The sequence below is a fragment of the Triplophysa rosa genome, linkage group LG8, assembly GCF_024868665.1.
Source record: "Triplophysa rosa linkage group LG8, Trosa_1v2, whole genome shotgun sequence".
In the NCBI taxonomy this organism is placed as follows: domain Eukaryota; kingdom Metazoa; phylum Chordata; class Actinopteri; order Cypriniformes; family Nemacheilidae; genus Triplophysa; species Triplophysa rosa.
In genome coordinates this window covers 10,099,963-10,119,848 of record NC_079897.1, presented here as the reverse complement: position 1 = coordinate 10,119,848, position 19,886 = coordinate 10,099,963, and the positions used below count along the sequence as shown (strand labels likewise).

Sequence of the window (19,886 nt, the reverse complement as noted above, 5' to 3'; positions counted from 1 at the left end):
GTGTGCGTGTGCGTGCGTGCGTGTGTGTGTGAGTGTGTGCGTTCATGTTTGTATATCCCGGTGGGGACCTAAACCTGAATACACACTGTAGCGAGGAAGGCGGGGCGAGAGCCGTGGGGCGAGTAAGGCGGGCCGGCGGCGTAAGTGGCAACGAGTGTCAGCTGTGCGACCGCCGGTCCCCGCATGCCTCACAGGGGAGCTCAGGAGCATAAGAGGACGAGCGACCGGACCATCGAGAGAGAGGACCCGGGCCCGGAAACTGTTAAGTTTGTTTTGTGAATGATCGCCGGTTCCCGCCTCCTTCCTTCCCTTCTATTGAATCGTGTTACATTGGTGCCGAAACCCGGGAGGAAGGAGAGACATGCTGTCGAGGAGCCCTCGCCGCCTCGCGGTGCTGGGGAGTTCGGGCAGCACGGACGAAGGAGGTCCGCCAGCGGCTGCCCGAAGCGGTGGTGCCAGAGAGAGAAAGCTCGACGGGGGACGAAGACCTCGCTGCCGGGCTCCTGGGCCGAGGTGGGGTGGCGGCCGTAGAAGAGGGAGCGGAGGAGTTCGGTCCGTTTGCCGTGGGCCGGAGCCTGCTACTGTCCACCAAGGAAAAGGGAAGGAAGGAGGCGGGAACCGGCGATCATTCACAAAACTTTAATCAAAATAAACCAACAATAATCCAAGAATAAAAGACCGGCAGCCACCTCACGGTCGACTGCCGGCCACACAAACATAAACAAACTTAACAGTTTCCGGGCCCGGGTCCTCTCTCTCGATGGTACGGTCGCTCGTCCTCTTATGCTCCCGAGCTCCCCCGTGAGGCATGCGGGGACCGGCGGTCGCACAGCTGACACTCGTTGCCACTTACGCAGCCGGCCCCGCCTTACTCGCCCCACGGCTCTCGCCCCGCCTTCCTCGCTACACACACCAACACATGGGGACTCGTGTCACCGTGGGGACCAAAATTGAGGTCCCCACACTGTAAAAATTAAAGGTTTTTTGAACCATTTGGGGTTCTTCACATTGCCACGCCGGCGGAACCCTCAGGGGAAACTCAAGGCACCGCTTAATGAAGGGCGGTTCTCTGAGGAACCCTCCAAGGCTTCTTGGGGATCCCTTTTATTAAAATGGTCTGGAACCATCTTGGGTGCTTCAAGGCACCATTTCACAGTTTATATTTGCTATTCACAATATTTTAATAAGCAGAAATACTAAATCAAATACAACAGTTTATTGATAAACAACAACAATTTACATTGAATAAATATTTACAGAATGGTCAATATTGAACATTACCATTCTAAATTCATGAAATCACATGTATAATTAATATTGTGTTGGTGATATTGTTATAAATGAAGTCTTTATCTTAACAAAACTAACCAAATAATTTGCCTTAATTTTAAATATACTGTACATACAGAAATATTTCAGGTACTTTGTACAAATGTACAATTGTAAAAAAGTCCAGCAAAAAAGTAGTCTCTCATAGCAAGGCCTACACCCATGGTAAAGTTGTAATTTGCCAAAAAGCAAATCCTTGCGAGCTAGAGAAAACAATGCTGTTCTCTCCAAATGGGTTTCCTGCTATTACCAGGTGGTGTGAGGATCCAAAGTCAAAATAATTTCTATAGTGCATTTCACAATTTTGTATTGCTAAAGTAGATATGTATTTATGGCAAAAAGAGAACAGGAGCTGCGCCTGTTGGCCTTAGGTGTCCCAGGCAGTGCAAGGATGAGCATCAGGGTGGGCTGGGTCTGTTGGCCTTGGTTGCCCCTGCGAATAAGACATGGAGACCAAAAAGAGGGATTTAGATAACGTCTCATAAAACATTAAATTTAATAATTTAGCACATCACAAATTGGTTTACAAATGTAACAATAAACAAAATATTACAATGCCTGGAAGTCACTGTTTTGGTCTATGGTTAAGGAGTACAATAGGCTATTTATAGCAACAACTGTAATAATCCACTTTATTCAGATTTTCCATTGTCAATGAGTATTTTTACATGTGCAAATATAACAAATAACATAATAATGAAAATATCACAATAAATATAATACTTACATTTTTTTGCTGCTCAACTGGAAAATACTGAAAATTCTGAGTTAAAAGGATAAAAACAGAACTGAATGATAAAAATATTTAATTACAGACAATTTATGTAACATGGGTGGGAAAACCATTCAACACAAACATCAATAAGTTAAAAAAGAGCTATACATTCACTAAAAGTGAACATAATAGCTAAAAGTGGCTAAAAGTCATTGTTTGTCATTTAACACTAACGTTACCCATTTAACGTTAGCCCCACAAGCTTCATCTTAACTTATATTCGTTAGCATCTCGGCTAAAACATGCGCTGCCTACACTGTGTAAATAAATGGTTTAAATAGCCAAAAACGGCCATACAATTAGACGTGTCAGAGTATACATTTATATAAATAGTATATAGTTCGTATATTTAAGTTATTTATATATTTTGACTTTACTTACATCCAATGGGACAGTCGAGAGGTTGTTGCGATCCGTTATTTTGAATTCCCGCCTGTCGCGCGAGCGGAACAACACCGGGGGTGAACACTCGTGCCACTGATGTTTGATCGCAGACGGTTCGGCGACATCAAAGCACAGTGAGAGCTATTTGTGAACGGTCCTCTGTATGCTTTAGAGATGTTATTCTAAGTCCGTATGCGTTTTGTCATAAGGTGATCGGTCTGCGCAGAGCTGGAAAAAGTTAGCTTTGAAGAAAAAGAGCTTTGGAGCACTTAAAATACAGTTTAAGGTTCTTTGAGTACACAACAGGATATTTGAGGCACCTTTTATTTATACTGTGCAGGGGCAAAAAAGCTAATAAATTGTACAGAACAATATTTTTTACAAATCTACAAATGCAAAAAGTGTTCTATGATCTTTAGGTTTAGGGATAGGGTTAGGGGATAGAATATACAGTTTGTACAGTATAAAAACATAACGCCTATGGACTGTCCCCACGGGGATAGTCAACCAAAGCCTGTGCGTGTGTGCGTGTGTGTGTGTGTGTGTGCGTGTGTGTGTGTGTGTGTGTGTGTGTGTGTGTGTGTGTGTGTGTGTGTGTGTGTGTGTGTGAGCAAACTTATACCCACTGGCTTACATCACAGATCTAGGTATGTTCCTGGCCGCTGGTGTGAGACTAGCATGAATTCATCATTGTTTCAGGGGGAATACCAAGCTCAGGGAGACCAAAACTGAGCTGCGACCTCCTGCCAAATATTCAGCTTATGAACAACAGCAATCATCAGAAAGACATGAAAATCATGTTTCAAATTCATCACAGCTGCTGTGGAGTCACCCTTACAGGATCTGAAAGCATGAACGCCTTCATTCACAACTCTCTCTCAGCAGATCTGTCTTCATGAAGTGTCTTGTGTCATTGTCCTCTCCTAAATATCAGTTCGAACATGACTCAGGAATGCACATACTAACGGATAAGGGTCATATGTGCGTGAGGTTGGAGGACCTCACTGAGTTTAATGTGCAGTATTAAGTAATGTGGGGCATGTTTTCATAAGTGAATTCGACCCTGAGTCAGAGTCGTGGACATGTCTGTGTTTGTATCTCTGTACGCCCAGGTCTATTTCTGTGTGTGTGTTCTTGTGTGTGATTGTGCCTTGGAGGCAGAAAGCTGTAGTAGACCAAACACAGAGTTACACTGACAGTACTGTTGTTTCCCTAACCTTATTTTTCACTGCCTTTTTGGTGCTTCCGTGTTATTCTCTCTGCCCCAGTTTTATTGCTCAGACGTCATTCTTTTTCAAAGTTGTCAAAGTTTGATTTGGGGATAAACTTTCTTTCCATTTTTTGAAAAATGTACGCAAGTGACATAATAGTTAATATGACAATAACATGTAGGTTGAGATAATTAATGTCAGACACTGTACTTCGGTCTTGACCATATTTCATAAAAATATCTGTGTGTGTGTGTGCGTGTGCGTGTGTGCGTGTTAATTTATGTCGAAATATCTGACTGTCAACTGCAGACTTTGTCCCAAACTGCAAACTGGTGCCAAGACACTTTATTTTGATGGTCCACTTAGATATTTACAAATTATAAGTAACTTTGCAACTTCTTGTCAACTACCAGTCTGTAAAGTATTAGTAGACTGTCTTTCTAATAGTAGTAACACTTTGTGATAATCCCTCAAAAAACATAACTCTTGACATGTAGATGCAAATCATTGAGGGTAAGGTGCAAAGTATCTTAAAGATGGATACAAAGTGACAACATAAACAAACATTACTGCGCATGTGCGTGTTTGTGGGCTGCAGTTAACTTCCGGTACACATTCACAAACAATAGAGTGCATGTAGATTATTTCTGATAACAAGCAAAAGAAACCGAGAAGAACCGTTTCTTGGCTAAACTTGTCTCTCCAATATTTTCAATTTAGACTCCGATACCAAGCTCAACCACTAGATGTCAATGTACCATACGGTTTGTTTAAATGCGACCAAACTACAGGACCCATTCAACAAATTGTTTATTTAATACAATTATTATACAGTAATATAGTAATACAAAATTATATTAACCTAAATTAAATTAAATAAAGATAGTTATATTATTAGACACTAGCCAAACACAAACCGGAAGTAACGGGGGTCGTGCGCGTCCGATGAAACGGTCTAGTCAGTATAATGTTTAAAGTGGACTATCAAAATAAAGTGTAACCAAGATATCAAAGACTGTCCCTACATACGCACAAATACACTGCTAGTATCAAAATCTTGTATTCCACATTTCTAGCGTTTTATATTCAAAACTTTGGTAATGTAAATACATGGTTCGGAATATAGAGCATTGCTGATCATGCCCAAATGAGGGAAAATCTGGGTCATATTCCGTGTTGGGTGTAACTAGTTACTAAGTCATTAGTTACTGTAATTGAATTACTTTTCCCTTGAAAAGTAAAGTAAGGGATTACTCTAATGTTTTCTGTAATTTAATTACAGTTACTTCTGATGTACAGTAATTAAACTAAATACTTTGTGTAATATACTATGTGTGTGCAATAGTGGAATTGCCATCAAAATTTTAAAGTCTAAATTTAAAATCTGTGCTTTAATGTATAATTCTCACATTTGTAATATGTCGGTCAGTTAATAATAATACTTTATGTAGTTTTATATTATTTATTTGAATGAATTAAAAGAGCCGTTTCATGTCTATCAGAGCATGTGAGCGGAGCTGAGCGGTGAGAATTTCCGCTCCCCGCTCACGTGGGGTTCGCGCCCCCCCGCTCCACCGCTCAAAGTCGCACCAGACTGCTCCGCTCAATTCCGCTCCCCGCTCAGCTACAATTTCATCCCGCTCCGGTGAAATTGCTCCACGATCGCTCAAATTAAAAATTCCTCTGCATGCCTAACACCTGCCGTTTTCAACCGAAGCCTTACCCCTCGTTTACACTGCACGCATCTGCGGCACGTTACGGCTCCGACGCGGCTACCGGAACTGATCGCGGTCATTCTAGTCTATGCTTCAGCTGCGATCGGTGCCTCGATCCTCTTCAGGGGAAGCTGGAATTCAAAATACGTGTTCAGCGCTTCACGTGAACCTATGTGCATCACGCATTATGTCAAAATACGTGCCTGCTGCAGATGCGTCGAAAGGGTTTATGATAAAAGAGACGCTCGCGTTCAGAAGACACTGCATTAACACTTAACTCTGATTACACATGAGACTAAGCAAGTATCTAGCAAACGCGAGCGTCTCTTTTATTAAAAACCCTTTCAACGCGTCTGCAGCAGGCATGTATTTTGACATGACGCGACACACACATGACGGTCATGTTTTCCCGAGCTTCGCATTACTGCTTCCCCTGAAGAGGAGTCACGGATCGCCACTGCTATGCTTGTGTTTACACCAGACATCTCTCCTTCACAACGAACGATTTTTGAAGTGTAGGCTGACAGTTTTGTTAATTGTTGAAGGCAGAGGTGAATTCTGGGTGGATTTGTGCATGCCCTAGACTCATGGTGTGAGCGGTATCGGAGCGGAACCGGAACGAGACAGAGCGATCGCTCCGGCCTTTGGATAAAAACCCACTCCGCGCTCCGACTATATTTCGCGCGCTCCGCTCCCTGCTCCGCTCACATGCTCTGATATCTATCCTTGAATCACTTAACTAATCAAAGTTGATATAGGATTGTAATATAGTTCAAAGTAGGGAAGGAAGGAGGCGGGAACCGGCGAACATTTAACAACTTTAATCAAAATAAACAAACAATAACACAGAAGTAAAAGGGCCGACAGCCACCTCACGGTAGACTGCCGGCCACACAAACATAAATAAAACTTAACACATGTCCGGTGTGCGCACAGCTGATTCCCACTATCACTCACGCCACCGGCCCGCATCGTTGCCTCACGGCTCTCGTCCCGCCTTCCTCGTTACAAGGATATAGAAAGAAATTTGTAATAAGTAATTAAATACTTTTTGGGTAGAGTAATTTGTACAGTAATCTAATTACACTATTGAATGTATAATAAGTAACTAGTAATTAATTTTTTTTTCTGAGTAACTTGCCCAACATTGGTCATATTATATACAAACTTATTGTGAAAAGTTAAACTGTTTGAGAAACCCTTTTCACACAGTGCGTGTAAGACATTTTTTATTTAACATTTTAAAAACATTAAAATAAACGCCATGACTTACATTTATAAAGACAATAATGAGCTCATACTGAGATGTTTTACTGATGTCCTTGCCTTTTTATTCTTGTTGATACGTGTGCACTCAACTCATCCTGAAAGAGCTCTATAAATTCCTAATTGCCTGTGATGTGTGATTATGGTAGGAAACTCATAAAACATCAACATCTTCAGAGCCTCATGGGCGAAATTCACGTCTTTAATTATCGACAGCTTTAAATGTGTAACAGCTTACGAGACGAAATCTAATTATCACTTCTAAATCTGAGACCTTGAAGAAATATTGCTACTGAAAAGAAAGGTTGGAGTTGTTAGCAGACTGTTTAAATTGCTCATTCCATTCCATAAATCATTAACGTGACCAGGAACAATCAATGCAAAAAGCTTTTGCTTCTGCAATAGAAGTCGTGGAGCATTTCTTTTGTTCTTGTATGGGAGCTTCTTTGTATTTTTGGAGTTTGTTAGTCCCAGGTCACTATATGCTTCTATTGAACGTCTCCATTAAATGAATTTGGACATATGTGTCTGTGCAGCCCTGCGCAGTGGAACGGGTCAGTCTGTTGTGAATGGACGGTGGGCGGTCGATCCGCCGGGCGAGTATCAGGCCGGGGGGACCACCTTCCTGTACAACCGCCCGAAAGCCGTTCCTCAGGAGCAGGGGGAAGGGAAAGGAGAATCTCTCACCGCACCTGGACCCACGACAGCCCAACTGCAGTTATACGTAAGCACCCATCCCGCACACACATACACGTTCATATAATGTGTTAGGGTAATGTGGAAAAAGGTAGACTGGTTTGGCTCACTTCTGTGATGGAAAACAAACTCTAGAGAGAAGGATGAGGTTTGCTGGATTAATGGATGGAAGAAATGAGGTCACCGGGTGTTTATATGCTTGTATTGATTTAATTGATGAGATTATGTGAGCATAATCCTTCAGAACTATTGTTAGGAATTCCATAATTCTCCCAAAAGGGTCTATATCAAGAAAGTTTCCTTTTATTTACAGTTATTTAGCAGACGGTTTTATCCAAAGCAATATGTTAAAGGCATCCCATGATGTTTACGTTGTTTTTAACGCAATGTTCTAGTTAAGATACACAACAATTTTACAAACAAACACATTTTTCAAACACTGACATTGACGTCACAAGGATGAGCAGAATTCGTAATTCAAATTTTTCCACTCCTACCCGGAAATTTCTGTCTGGAACAGCATATATTTTTTCAGACATATATATTTTAGGTTTGACTTCACATCCGATGTTTCCAGCGAGATTAGCGCAAACCCACAGTATTTTATGTTTAAAAAAACAAACTTCAAAGTATCCTCACAGCTTGAAATGATAAAAAACAGCCTCTTCTTCGTGTGATTGACTGGAACACATTGAGGTCAGAAGTGGGACATTTCAACTTGGATGTTCCCATCTCCGACTTAAAATGCGGCATTAAAGTGATATTTCACCCCAAAAATGAAAATTCTGTCAACAGCTCGCCCTCTTGTCCGTTTAAACCTGTATGACTTCCTTTCTTTGGAAGAACGCAAAAGAAGATGTTTTGAAGACTCAACAACCAAACCCATTGACTTGGTTTTGTGTCCGTACAATACAAGTGAATGGGTACCGCCGTTGTTCAGTCACCAATATTCTTCAAAATATCTTTTTTGTGTTCTGCAGAAGAAAGAAAGTCGAACAGGTTTGAAAAGACAATAGGGTGAGTAAATGATGACAGAATTTTTATTTTGGGGTAAACTTTCACTTTAATGCTGCATTTTAAGTCGGAGATGGGAACATCCAATTTGAAATGTCCCACTTCTGACCTCAATGTGTTCCAGTCAATCACACGAAGAAGAGGCTGTTTTTTATCATTTCAAGCTGTGAGGATACTTTGAAGTTTGTTTTTTTAAACATAAGCTACTGTGGGTTTGCGCTAATCTCGCTGGAAGCATCGGATGTTAAGTCAACCCTAAAATATTTATGTCTGAAAAAATATATGCTATCCCTTTAAGCGCTGCAGCATCTGTGACATGTCTGTCACCTCCAAAGATTTTCTAGCACCAGGAATTCAGTTAATGTCGGTAATGCAACGCTTGTCCCTCCACCGCAACAACGATTAAGACATCTTTACAGCTAAAAAAAAACACGCTGTGTATTCCATTTGTTAAGTGCTTTAACAAAAACAAGAATCACACTTCTGCTTTTTTTCTGCTCTGAAATCTCTTGCTTCATAGACTACCAACTAAGGAATTGGTCTAAATTATCTTCGGTGTTTATCGGCAGCATATGACAGATGATACAGAATTTATCTTGTTTTGAAGCTCAAACATTCCTGTAAACGTACAGAAGCCTGTTAAATACTTACAGAGAGGGTTGAAAATGGTTGTGGAAAACAAAATTACGACATTTGAAGTGGATTCTAGATTAACTTTAGTTCATTTGGATAATAAGAGAACGAGTATCTAAACCGCTGTTCGGTTTGTGAGTGTGTAGATGTGTTTCATGCGTCTTTCCTTCACATCTGTGAAATATGGCTGATACTGTATGGAATGCTGTCATGAAGTGAAACATGGCCGAGTTTATTAACCTGTTTCTCTCTCTCTCTCTCTCTCTCTCTCTCTCTCTCTCTCTCTCTCTTCTTCGCTGTAGATTATTTTCCACAGGCAGAATCCAGGCATAGACTATGAATATTACATCCCAGTGGAGAAACAGAGAGACGGAGAGAGAGAAGAACAGAGAGAGAGGGAGAGAGGACGAGCGGCACTCAGAGAAATCAGTGAGTTTTTTTATATGTCTCTCTCGTATCTCCGTTTCTGTTTGTCTCTCCTCGCACCGTTTTCTCCCCTCTCATCCTAAATCTATTGTGTTTATGTGCGTGTCCGTGTGGCTCAGACGTATTTCACTTGAGCAGTCTTGTTTCATTTCTCTGTCGGCTCTTACTGTCCGTCGTTGCAACCTTTTAAGGTCATTGGAGGAAAATGGGCTCGTGATCGTTTGTATGTGTGCGGATAGAGAGGATGAAGAATTTTTGTGAGATTGGGGTCACAGTTAAGAGGGTGTGTATGAGATGAGGCATAGAGCAGGACTCTGTTCAACCCTGCCGAAAAAATGTGCCTGTTTGGAATTTACTTAATCCACGAAACATACAAAGTTTTCTAGGAAGGGTGCTCACTATCTTTGGGAACATGTTTATTATAATTCGCTCTCTGTGTTTTTCAGGTGCTGTTGAGAACCCTGCTGCTTTTCCTCCTGTTTCCGCTTCACCGCAGTTTTCTTTCTCTTCCTCATCATCTTCCTCCACATCTGATCGATGGCCGGCAGAGAGGCCCCGCCCACCAGGGGCAGGATCCAATCGTAACGCCCGGATCCCTCCCCGCACAGACCTCCCATTGGACAATCAGCCTCCGTTCGTGTGGCGCAGAGGTGCTCTGTCAGAATGTTCAGCCACCTGCGGCAAAGGTCAGAGTTCAATGTAGCTCTGTAGGAGTGTTTTTCTCAGGACGGGTTAACACAAAAGATTTTTACTTTTTATGATTTTAAAAGTGTGTTTTTTCCCTGTAATTATGAATGGAGAGGATTATTGTTGTGTTTATTTCTAATACGGGTGCTGGATACAGTCAGAAAACATGAACCCAGTGCCCACTGAGGGGAGAGAAATGGTACAGCGCACATGTGCCAAACTGTTCTGGAGTTTCTCTGTGTGTATTTGAATGAGTTACCGTGCGTTGCCAACAGCTTGTCTCTGTTTTTGATTAACCTGATTTACTGAGCGTGAATTTGATCTCTGCTGCCCCCTTGTGGTATATTTCAACTGTTTCAAATGGTTTGCAACTGATGTAATTTAGGCTCTTGTAGATACGGCTGGAAATGGGAAAACATGGGGTCAGAGTCCAGGGAGTGAATTTTATGGGGGGATGGAGTTCCACCTTAAAATGATTTTCAGCTTTTAAAATGGCCTCCAAACACTATGCACATTTCAGACATAAATTTAGTGGCATTTTATGGATCTGTGCTTAAAAATAACGTAAAATATAAATATACGTTCCCAACCAGGCACGTGCAGAGGGGGGTGCTTTGGGAGCCCAGGCCCTTTTTCTTCCTCGAGAGAAAGTGCCCTTTTTCTGGGATTTTTTTATTAATGGATATATGTATGTGCGTATGTGTTTCTATTTGCGCACGGCTTTCCCTGGCAAACCATTAGAAAATGTCTGGTCAGGTTGGGAAATGTTGAGAGTTCCGATGCAGGCGCGCAGCCGCACATAGCGCGCGTATCACGTTTGGCACATCAGGCAGCGAGCCGCAGAAATGAAGCCCTCCCTCCTTTCCAGTACCGTTTGTCTTGGTGTGGAGGTGAGTGGTGATGAACAGCTACATGTGCTTTCGAATTCACACCTAATTATCCAAAAGACAAAGTGCAAATATTGTTTTGCTAACATCCATCACTTATGAGCTAATGAGTAAGCTAATAGCTAAAGTTTCGCTAAGGCTGAGGCAGTATATCATTGGCATACATGCTAACTTGATGGAGAAACGACAGCTGAATACAGTCAAATGAATAACGTCATCAGAATCGCCTCATTGATATGTAAACCAGGCATTAAGTAATTAAAATGTGCTAACTTGCGTACATTTGTCAGGCAATTCAGATGAACAGGATAAACAAAATAACTAAAGCATACCACCAGTTATTAGTTAATATGACTTACATCAAGAGTCTTTTCCCTTAAAATGTTATGTTTACATATGCAGATATATATGCAGCTTGTTTTGGATAATTTAGAAGAAATCTACAGAAGGAAACAGAGGAGGGTATAGAAGGCTTAAAACAAACAACTTTATGTGTATTTTGGAAATGTCCTTTCCATTAGAGCAAAAGAAGACATGAAAGCAAAATAGACCAACATCTCAAAATGTCCTGCCTTAAACAATAACTTGATAAGTTTGATGTCAGACTCCTCATCTAATAACTATCCATTTTATATGTTGTGTATGCGCTGATAGATCTAAACTGCCCTCCCTCAAATGTGAAACAAAGTTCTTGTCACCATTAGTGTGTGTGTGTGTGTGTGTGTGTGTGCGTGCGTGTGCGTGCGTGTGCGTGCGTGTGTGTGTGCGTGTGTGCTGTGTGGGTGTGTGTGTGTGTGTGTGTGTGTGTGCGCGCGCGTGCGTGCGTGGTACAGTAAGTGTAATTATAGGTAATAATATTAATAATAATAATTAGTTAAGCAGCTGTATTTTTGTATTTTGTCAATCATTTTTTGCAGTGTGTTAACTGTGTTTTAATTATTTTTGCAGGTTTTTTCCCTGTAAAATAACAAATAAGCACCAACTGCCTTTTTCAGTTTAATGTGAAGGTCATTGTTTTACTTATTTTGGTGTTATTGGGACAACAAATTATTAGTGAAAATATGTAATTTTCCTTTGTGCAGTCATTTATCCTAAATACAGTATATACTTGAAACTTTAGCATAGAAATCATACACAATGCGGCTTAATTTCATGTTGTTGTCTGTTTTTGTGATAAAATTTGTGAATTCTACAGAAGACCATTATTGGAAAATGAAACAATTGGGTGAGTGTGAGGGATTTAAAAAATAGTTATTTTAATTAACATTTTGTTTGGAAAAAATTCAAACAAATATGAGAAGTGCCCTTTTTTCCACTTGAGCCCATGCCCTCAAAATCTCTGTGCACGTCCCTGTTCCCAACTACAGTCCCCCTAGTAAATTTCGGCCATTGCCACCATTGCTTATACAGTATATGTGACCCTGCACAACAAAACCAGTATTATGAGTCAATTTTTCGAAATTGAGATTTTTACATAATCTGGAAGCTGAATAAATAAACTTTCTATTGATATATGAGTTGTTAGAATAGGACAATATCTGACTGAGATACAACCATTTAAAACTCAGGAATCTGAGAGCGCAAAAAAATCAAAATATTGAGAAAATTGCCTTTGAAGTTGTTAATCAGGGACACTGTGGCAGACCATCCACTCAAAACAATATATTTTTTATATATTTAAGGTAGGAAATTTACTAAATATCTTCATGGAACATGATCTTTACTTAATATCCTAATGATTTTTGGCATAAAAGAAAAATCGATAATTTTGACCCACACAATGTATTTTTGTCTTTTACTAAAAATGTTCCCGTGCTACTTAAGACTGGTTTTGTGATCCAGGGTCACATATAGGGTGCGAGTGCATACCCATTTGATTTGATGAGAAATATTTGAGTTCCTGTTGAAATCTTGACTTTTGAATGCAGACTTGGTAAATCTGTGCTCAGTTTGTGACATTGGTGAGATCTCTTCTTGAAGTTTAATGGAGACATTTGAGATTTCTGGTTATTTTTTTCTCAGAAGTAAAAACTGAAACCCAGGAGAAAACATTTTACATTTGATCACCATTTGATGTCTAGGAGAAATGAATGATATATTAAAGTGACCATTTTTCTGTAATTTGTCTTTCTTATGTATATGTGTTTGTAGGCTCCCAGTACAGAGAGATCGTGTGTGTGAACAGACACACAAATCAAGAAGTCCACGACAGAAGGTGTGACTCCGCAACCAAACCTGCCCCAGAGGAGGAACCATGCAACATCCATCCATGCCCACCATTGTGAGTAACCGTGTGTACATATCACAGACATTTTGCGAGGCAGTGGCTTAAACCAAACACTAATGTACCAAATTTAATGCAGATCAGGCCACCATATTGAAAAATCTGGTTTCTAAATGAACCCTCTGACCCATAGACGTACATACTGTAGACATCACACTTTTTAGGGTATATTAACCTGTGTATGTGTGTCTAGCTGGGATATGGGGCCGTGGTCAGAGTGCAGTGTCTCGTGCGGCTGGGGCGTGCAGCAGCGACACATACAGTGTAGGCAGAGTTTCGGGAATCGCTCTACAATGGTTCACCCTCAGCGATGTGCTAGTCTCACCAGGCTCAACTCCACTCAGTCCTGCAACCATCGAGTCTGCTCCCACTGGGAGATCAGCACCAACTGGAGCACGGTAAAACATCTCTGTCTGAGACATTCTAAGTGTACCTTCAGAAAAACATACAGATGTTGACTGAAGAAGATGAATGTTTAATCAAATGTTATGAATTTGTTTATTCCTCAGTGCTCAGTGGATTGCGGAGTAGGAAAGAGAACCAGGAGCGTTCGCTGTGTCAGTGATCGTGGAAGTGCTGTCAGTGAGAGGGAGTGCAATGACAAGCTCCGCCCACAACAAACCGAAGACTGTCAGATGGGACCCTGTGTCTCAAACTGGTACTTCACTGATTGGACAAACGCTGTGAGTACCGACCAGTGAGATTCATGCTCGTTTTTTGGTCAAATGCATTGACATGTTACTTTAGATTTTTACCGGCAAGTTTGTTTTAAAAGCCTTTTATTTTTTTAGTGTTCTGCATCATGCGGTCCAGGTGTCCAGCGGAGAGATGTGGTGTGTTTGTCTAGAGGAGGGAGGAGAGAAGGAGATGGAGGAGGAGATTGTGTGGAGGACAAACCGGCTGATATGAAGGCCTGTAACGGGGGTCCCTGCACACCCACCAACCTTTGGTACACCGGACCGTGGGGACAGGTGAGACTGGATTGAGACTCATACTTACTCTTCTACTCTTTTATCTTTGCCATTTAGATTTTTCATACCTGTGATAGAATAGAATGAATAAAGAAATAAATAAATAAACATAAATAAAAAAGTAAATTAGAATGAAATTGAAATAATAAAATATAGAAAATAGAATTAAATAAAACAGAATAGTGTAGTGTTTGATACAAGTCTAGAACACAGTCAAGCAGAATAGAATAGAATAGAATAGAATAGAATAGAATAGAATAGAAAAGTTAAAATGAAGAAAATACTACAGCATTTGAATTCAATATTTGCCGTTAAACAGAACAAAAAGTAGAATAGAATAAAGTTGCAAACAATGTAATAAGCCAAGAATACAGTAAAAATAGAACAGAATAGAGTACAATAGAATAATGTCCAATAGTATAAAAATCAATAGAATGAATAGGATGTGCCTGTAGTGTTGGTCTGTGTCGTCAAGACGTGTCGGGATCGACTGTCTCTGTTCAACAATGAAGTAAATAGAACAGAGCAGAACAGAACAGAATATGTCAAACATAGAACAGTTAAAATGTCGAAAAGACTACAACAGTTGAATTCAATTTTTGAAGTTAAAGGGATAGTTCACCCAAAAATAGAGATTCTGACATCATTTACTCACGCTCAAGTTTCTCAATTTCTTTTTTATGATAAACACAGAGAAATATATTTGGAAGAATGCTTATAACCAAACAGTTCTTGGACCCATTGACCACAATATTAGGAAAAATGACTTTATAATTTTTTTGTTCTGTTGAACACAAAAGAAGATATTTGAAAGAATGTTGGAAAGCAAATAGTTCTGGGGCACTTTTGACTTCCATTGTCATTTTTCCTACTATGGTAGTCAATGGGGTCTAAGAACTGTTTGGTTACAAGCATTCGTCCAAATATCTTTCTCTGTGTTCAACCAAACAAACACATTTATACAGATTTGGAACAACAATAGAGAGTGAGAAATTCATGACAGAATTTTCATTTTTAAAGATGCAAACAATGTACTGTAATAAGACAAATAGAATATAGTAAAAATGGAGCAGAATAATGTAAAATAGTATAAACAATCAAGTGAATAGAATAGAATACACTCTTAAAAATAAAGGTGCTTCACAATGCCATAGAAGAACCTTTTTTTGTCTAAATAGTTCCATTTAACATCTGAAGAACCTTTCTGTTTTACAAAAGGTTCTTTGTGGTGAAAAAAGGTTCTTCAGATTAAAAAAGGAATAGAATAGAATAGAACGTGCCTGTAGTGTTGGTCTGTTTCATCGAGATGTATCAGGCTGAACTGTCTCTGTTCAACAGTGCAATGCTGCATGTGGGAACGGAACCCAGCGCAGGGATGTCATCTGTGTAAAAAAGACAGGAAGTGACTTCACAGTGACCAGCGCCAGAGAATGCTCACACTTGGAGAAACCGTCCCCAGTTCAGCCGTGCGAACTACAGCCCTGCAAACCGCAGTGGTTCACCACCGAATGGAGCGCGGTGAGGATGACATTACCTGAACATGACGTGAGGATGACGTTCCCCCAGCATCTTCTCTCATTCTGACATCACTCTCTGTCTCTCTCTTTCCTCCAGTGTTCTCGTTCCTGCGGCCATGGTGTGCAGACACGCGAGGTACGCTGTCTGACGGTGGACAAACAGCACAGCACAGCCTGCGACCTTGAATCCAAACCTGCACACAAACAATCTTGCAACACAATACCCTGCAGTCCCTTTGAAGGTGTGTGTGTGTGTGTGTGTGTGTGTTCATGTTTGTATATCCCGGTGGGGACCTAAACCTGAATACACACCAACACGTGGGGACCAAAATTGAGGTCCCCACGGGCAAAAAAGCTAATAAATTGTACAGAACAATATTTTTTACAAATCTAAAAATGCAAAAAGTGTTCTGTGATCTTTAGGTTTAGGGATAGGGGATAGAATATACAGTTTGTACAGTATAAAAAAACATTACGCCTATGGACTGTCCCCACGGGGATAGTCAACCAAAGCGTGTGTGTGTGTGTGTGTGTGTGTGTGTGTGTGTGTGTGTGTGTGTGTGTGTGTGTGTGCGTGTGCGTGCATGCGTGCGTGTGTGTTTGCATGATTGAGAGGAACAATATAAATATATGAATATTTGAAATGTGTATAAATAAATGTTGTGTGTTTCTTTGCAGATGAGAACTGTAAAGACAGACGACATAATTGTGTAACTGTGGTTCAGGCTCGACTTTGCGTCTACTCTTATTACAAGACCGCCTGCTGCGCTTCCTGTACACAGAGTGCCCAGCGGGCCAAAAGACAATGACCCTACACAGGTTAAAGGTCACAGAGATGTCGACCTAGCGCTTACTGAGATTAACTACAGGCAATCAGAGCCTAAACCTTAGCCAATCAGTGATTAGTTTGTAGAAAACAGCCAGAAAACAGCCAATCAGAGGCTGAATCAAGTCTAAATGGAATGAACTGAGCTGAGATCTGGAACCCTTTAAAATGAAAGTTCAAAACATGGGCTCATTAGGCACGACTTCATCGAGATCTGTGCACAACAGTAGCTTTATTCCCAGTGATGAAGATTCACTAGCAGTGCTTGGACTGTTTAGTACACTATACTATCAGTGAGGATGCCAAACACCTTTAACTAAACAAATGCACTGATGTCACAGCTCCATGTTCTGGACACTTATATGAAGATAATTATAAACTCTAGAAGTTCCATGATGCATTTGTCACACAGATGTCACATGAAGTGTTTCACAAGTTAATCGACAGAATTCAAATAAGAATCATGGGTATTTCATTTAATACGCAGGAACGTGCCACGGTGAAACATTAAAGGGATAGTTCACCCAAAAATGAAAGTTCTGTCATCATTTACTCACCTTCGAGTTGATCCAAATCTGTATAAATTTCTTTGTTCTGATTAACACAGACAAAGATATTTGGAAGAATTCATATAACCAAACAGATATTGCCCCTCATTGAATCCCATAGTAGGAAAAAATACAATGGTAGTCAGAAGTGCCCCAGAACTGTTTGCTGTCCTACATTCTTCAAAATGTCTTCTTTTGTGTTCAACGGAACAAAAAATGATAAATTATTTTTTCCTACTATGGGACTCAATGGGGGGCAATATCTGTTTGGTTATAAGCATTATTCCAAATATCTTTCTCTGTGTTTATCAGAACAAAGAAATTCATACAGATTTGGAACAATTCGAAGGTGAGTAAATGATGACAGAATATTCATTTTTGGGTGAAGTATCCCTTTAAGAATACCAGATTGTACAAACATGTACACATTTGCTGCCTTCAAGTCATGTCAGAACGATTATTTGCGAGATGAACACACAAGAATCCCACAAACAAAACTCGACCCAATCTGAGTTGGGGGTGTGCCAATCTTGTGCAACGAAAGATTTTCCTGTATATGAACTGTCAATATTTTTGATAAATATTTGAAAATATATAGAATAATACATTTCAATATTACAATATAATGAATATAAGGAATTGTCGCTTTTCATATATTAAAAAATGAGCACTTTGTTCCAATATATGGAAATGTATTATTTAATACAGTATATTGCATTATGTTTTCCAGTATATTGCCATTTATTTTGGTTTCGTAAGGGCAATTAAAGAATCATGGAGGAAGCAAATTGCTATTGCTGAAGTTTTAGTTGTGAATGTATTTATTTTGTACATATTTTATGTACTGTTGATGAAGAATAGAGATCAAATTTGCCCACGATTCTCTGTGGCAACAATTGAACAAATTGCATTGCATTCACTCACGTACCTACACATGCTTTATTATTCATTTTGTTGCCCAAAATTCCCTGTTTTTTTTTGAGAAATGGAAACATAATATTGCCCAATTCGTCCATCTTTTTTTGACCTAATGAACCACATCTTTGTTATGATTTTGTTTTAATTGCCAGGAGGATTTGAAGGCAGCAGTAGAATAACACCCCCACCCACCCAAAGCGGTCCCTTTGGCTTTAGTCCCTAATTTGTATTATACGCAAATAATAAAAGTCCTACAATATTTACATACTACAGTATACATGTGCTCATAGCTGTCTGAATTTATAACCCACGACTATTCTAAAATGTTATTTTACATATGCCATAAAGAGTTCATATCTGATTCTTTCTTCCTTTACATAATGAACTGTAGGCCAGTTTGGTCTGAATGTATCAGTCATTTAATATTTCATGTATGCTCCAGGTTTTTTCATTAGTTGCCCACAATGTAAATTCAGAAATGGCTATTATTGAACACTCAGAAGCCGTACCAGTTTTAATATCTTTATCATGATTTAAGAGATTGTTTTTTCTGCGCATTCCCTGTTTTGTAACATGTTATCACAAGCCCTGCTTTTGTTGAAAGATTTCTAGTCACAATATATTACTGGTACTTTGTATTAAGTTCTTAAGTGTTAATCATGTTAGGATATAATGTTACATATAAAGCGTAATTTTCCACCCAAAACAACATACAGTTTAGGATTGTCCATCAGGATCAAGCTCTGGTTCTTACGTATGAAACATGTGAACTTCTGTTACCAGCCCATAGCTATAACCACTAGGTTGCCCCAACCTCTTATGCAAATGAGCAATTGAAATGAGCAGAATGTGTAGATGAATCATGCAGAAGAGTTGGGTTTCTTTTTCCGTAAAACCTCAATATTGGTTGGTGTATTTGTTTGTGCGCGCGCGTGTTTGTTTGTGTGTGTGTGTGTGTGTGTGTGTGTGTGTGTGTATGTTTGTTGTGCCTGAGAGTTTATGTATATATTCTGTTTGTATAGCATCACATACATTTAATCCATTAGCAGATACTCTATGTAAGACTAGAAAGACTTTTATATATAAAGCATAGTTATTTATCTATAATAAAAAACATATAATTTATTTTTTTTCTTAAATGGATCAGTTACTGTGTTCAAAATCAATTTATGGTAAACATTTCTTGTTGCTTTGTTATGAAAAATGTGTGAATTTTACCACAATTATTATTCATAATAAACAAACCTAAAATCAGACCACTGTTTTGATATTCTTTGGTTTGGCTTATTTACTGTAAATACATTTCCCAACTATGATGCTCTCATATAATTCTTTTAATAAACCTAACAGTTACATTTGATAAAAAAAATCATTAACAAAATGTGATAAATGATTTACATGAAATTACAATGTTATTATACATTAAACAGCAAAATATAAAACCAAGAAAAGAGAACAGTTTTCAAACAAAACTTTTTACTAAAAAAGTGTATATGTATTGAATGAGCCATTTAAATGTTAGTGGAAATATACCCGTTCCTAATCTTGTCTTTATTAGGGTCATTCGTGTTGCGAGTTGGTTTAAACAAAGCTACACAAAAAATACAAAAGTTAATTTTGTTCTGAAGGAAAAAAATCAAGCATAATTTGTCTGAAGGCCTAAAATATACACAAAAATAGAGTTTCAGTGCTTTCTGTAGTGACTTTGGATAAGGCCTAGGCTAGCCCTAGAGTCATCTCTAGTCGTCTCTGATCTCGTGCTGATTTACTGCATGGACTGACTCTCGCCAGAAGGGGGC

The 19,886-nt window shown here is 39.5% G+C and overlaps 1 protein-coding gene and 1 long non-coding RNA gene across 2 annotated transcripts in view; one reads left to right on the top strand and one right to left on the bottom strand.

Annotated features, from left to right (window-relative positions):
- LOC130557772 (ADAMTS-like protein 4) overlaps positions 1-19,337 on the top strand; it is a 66,789-nt gene extending 47,452 nt beyond the window's left edge. The window contains exons 5-14 of the mRNA XM_057339790.1: positions 7,217-7,404; positions 9,326-9,452; positions 9,896-10,135; positions 13,175-13,304; positions 13,501-13,705; positions 13,817-13,990; positions 14,099-14,278; positions 15,617-15,796; positions 15,893-16,037; positions 16,474-19,337. Coding sequence (XP_057195773.1) covers positions 7,217-7,404; positions 9,326-9,452; positions 9,896-10,135; positions 13,175-13,304; positions 13,501-13,705; positions 13,817-13,990; positions 14,099-14,278; positions 15,617-15,796; positions 15,893-16,037; positions 16,474-16,604 — 1,700 coding nt within the window. The 3' untranslated portion in view covers positions 16,605-19,337. The remainder of the gene's footprint in view (positions 1-7,216; positions 7,405-9,325; positions 9,453-9,895; positions 10,136-13,174; positions 13,305-13,500; positions 13,706-13,816; positions 13,991-14,098; positions 14,279-15,616; positions 15,797-15,892; positions 16,038-16,473) is intronic.
- Positions 1,352-2,698, bottom strand: LOC130558060 (uncharacterized). The gene is made up of 3 exons (XR_008963383.1): positions 2,486-2,698; positions 2,057-2,092; positions 1,352-1,762 (listed from the first exon to the last, which is right to left on the bottom strand). It is a non-coding gene; the product is annotated as an uncharacterized LOC130558060 (long non-coding RNA).
- Positions 19,338-19,886: the final 549 nt, after the last annotated feature.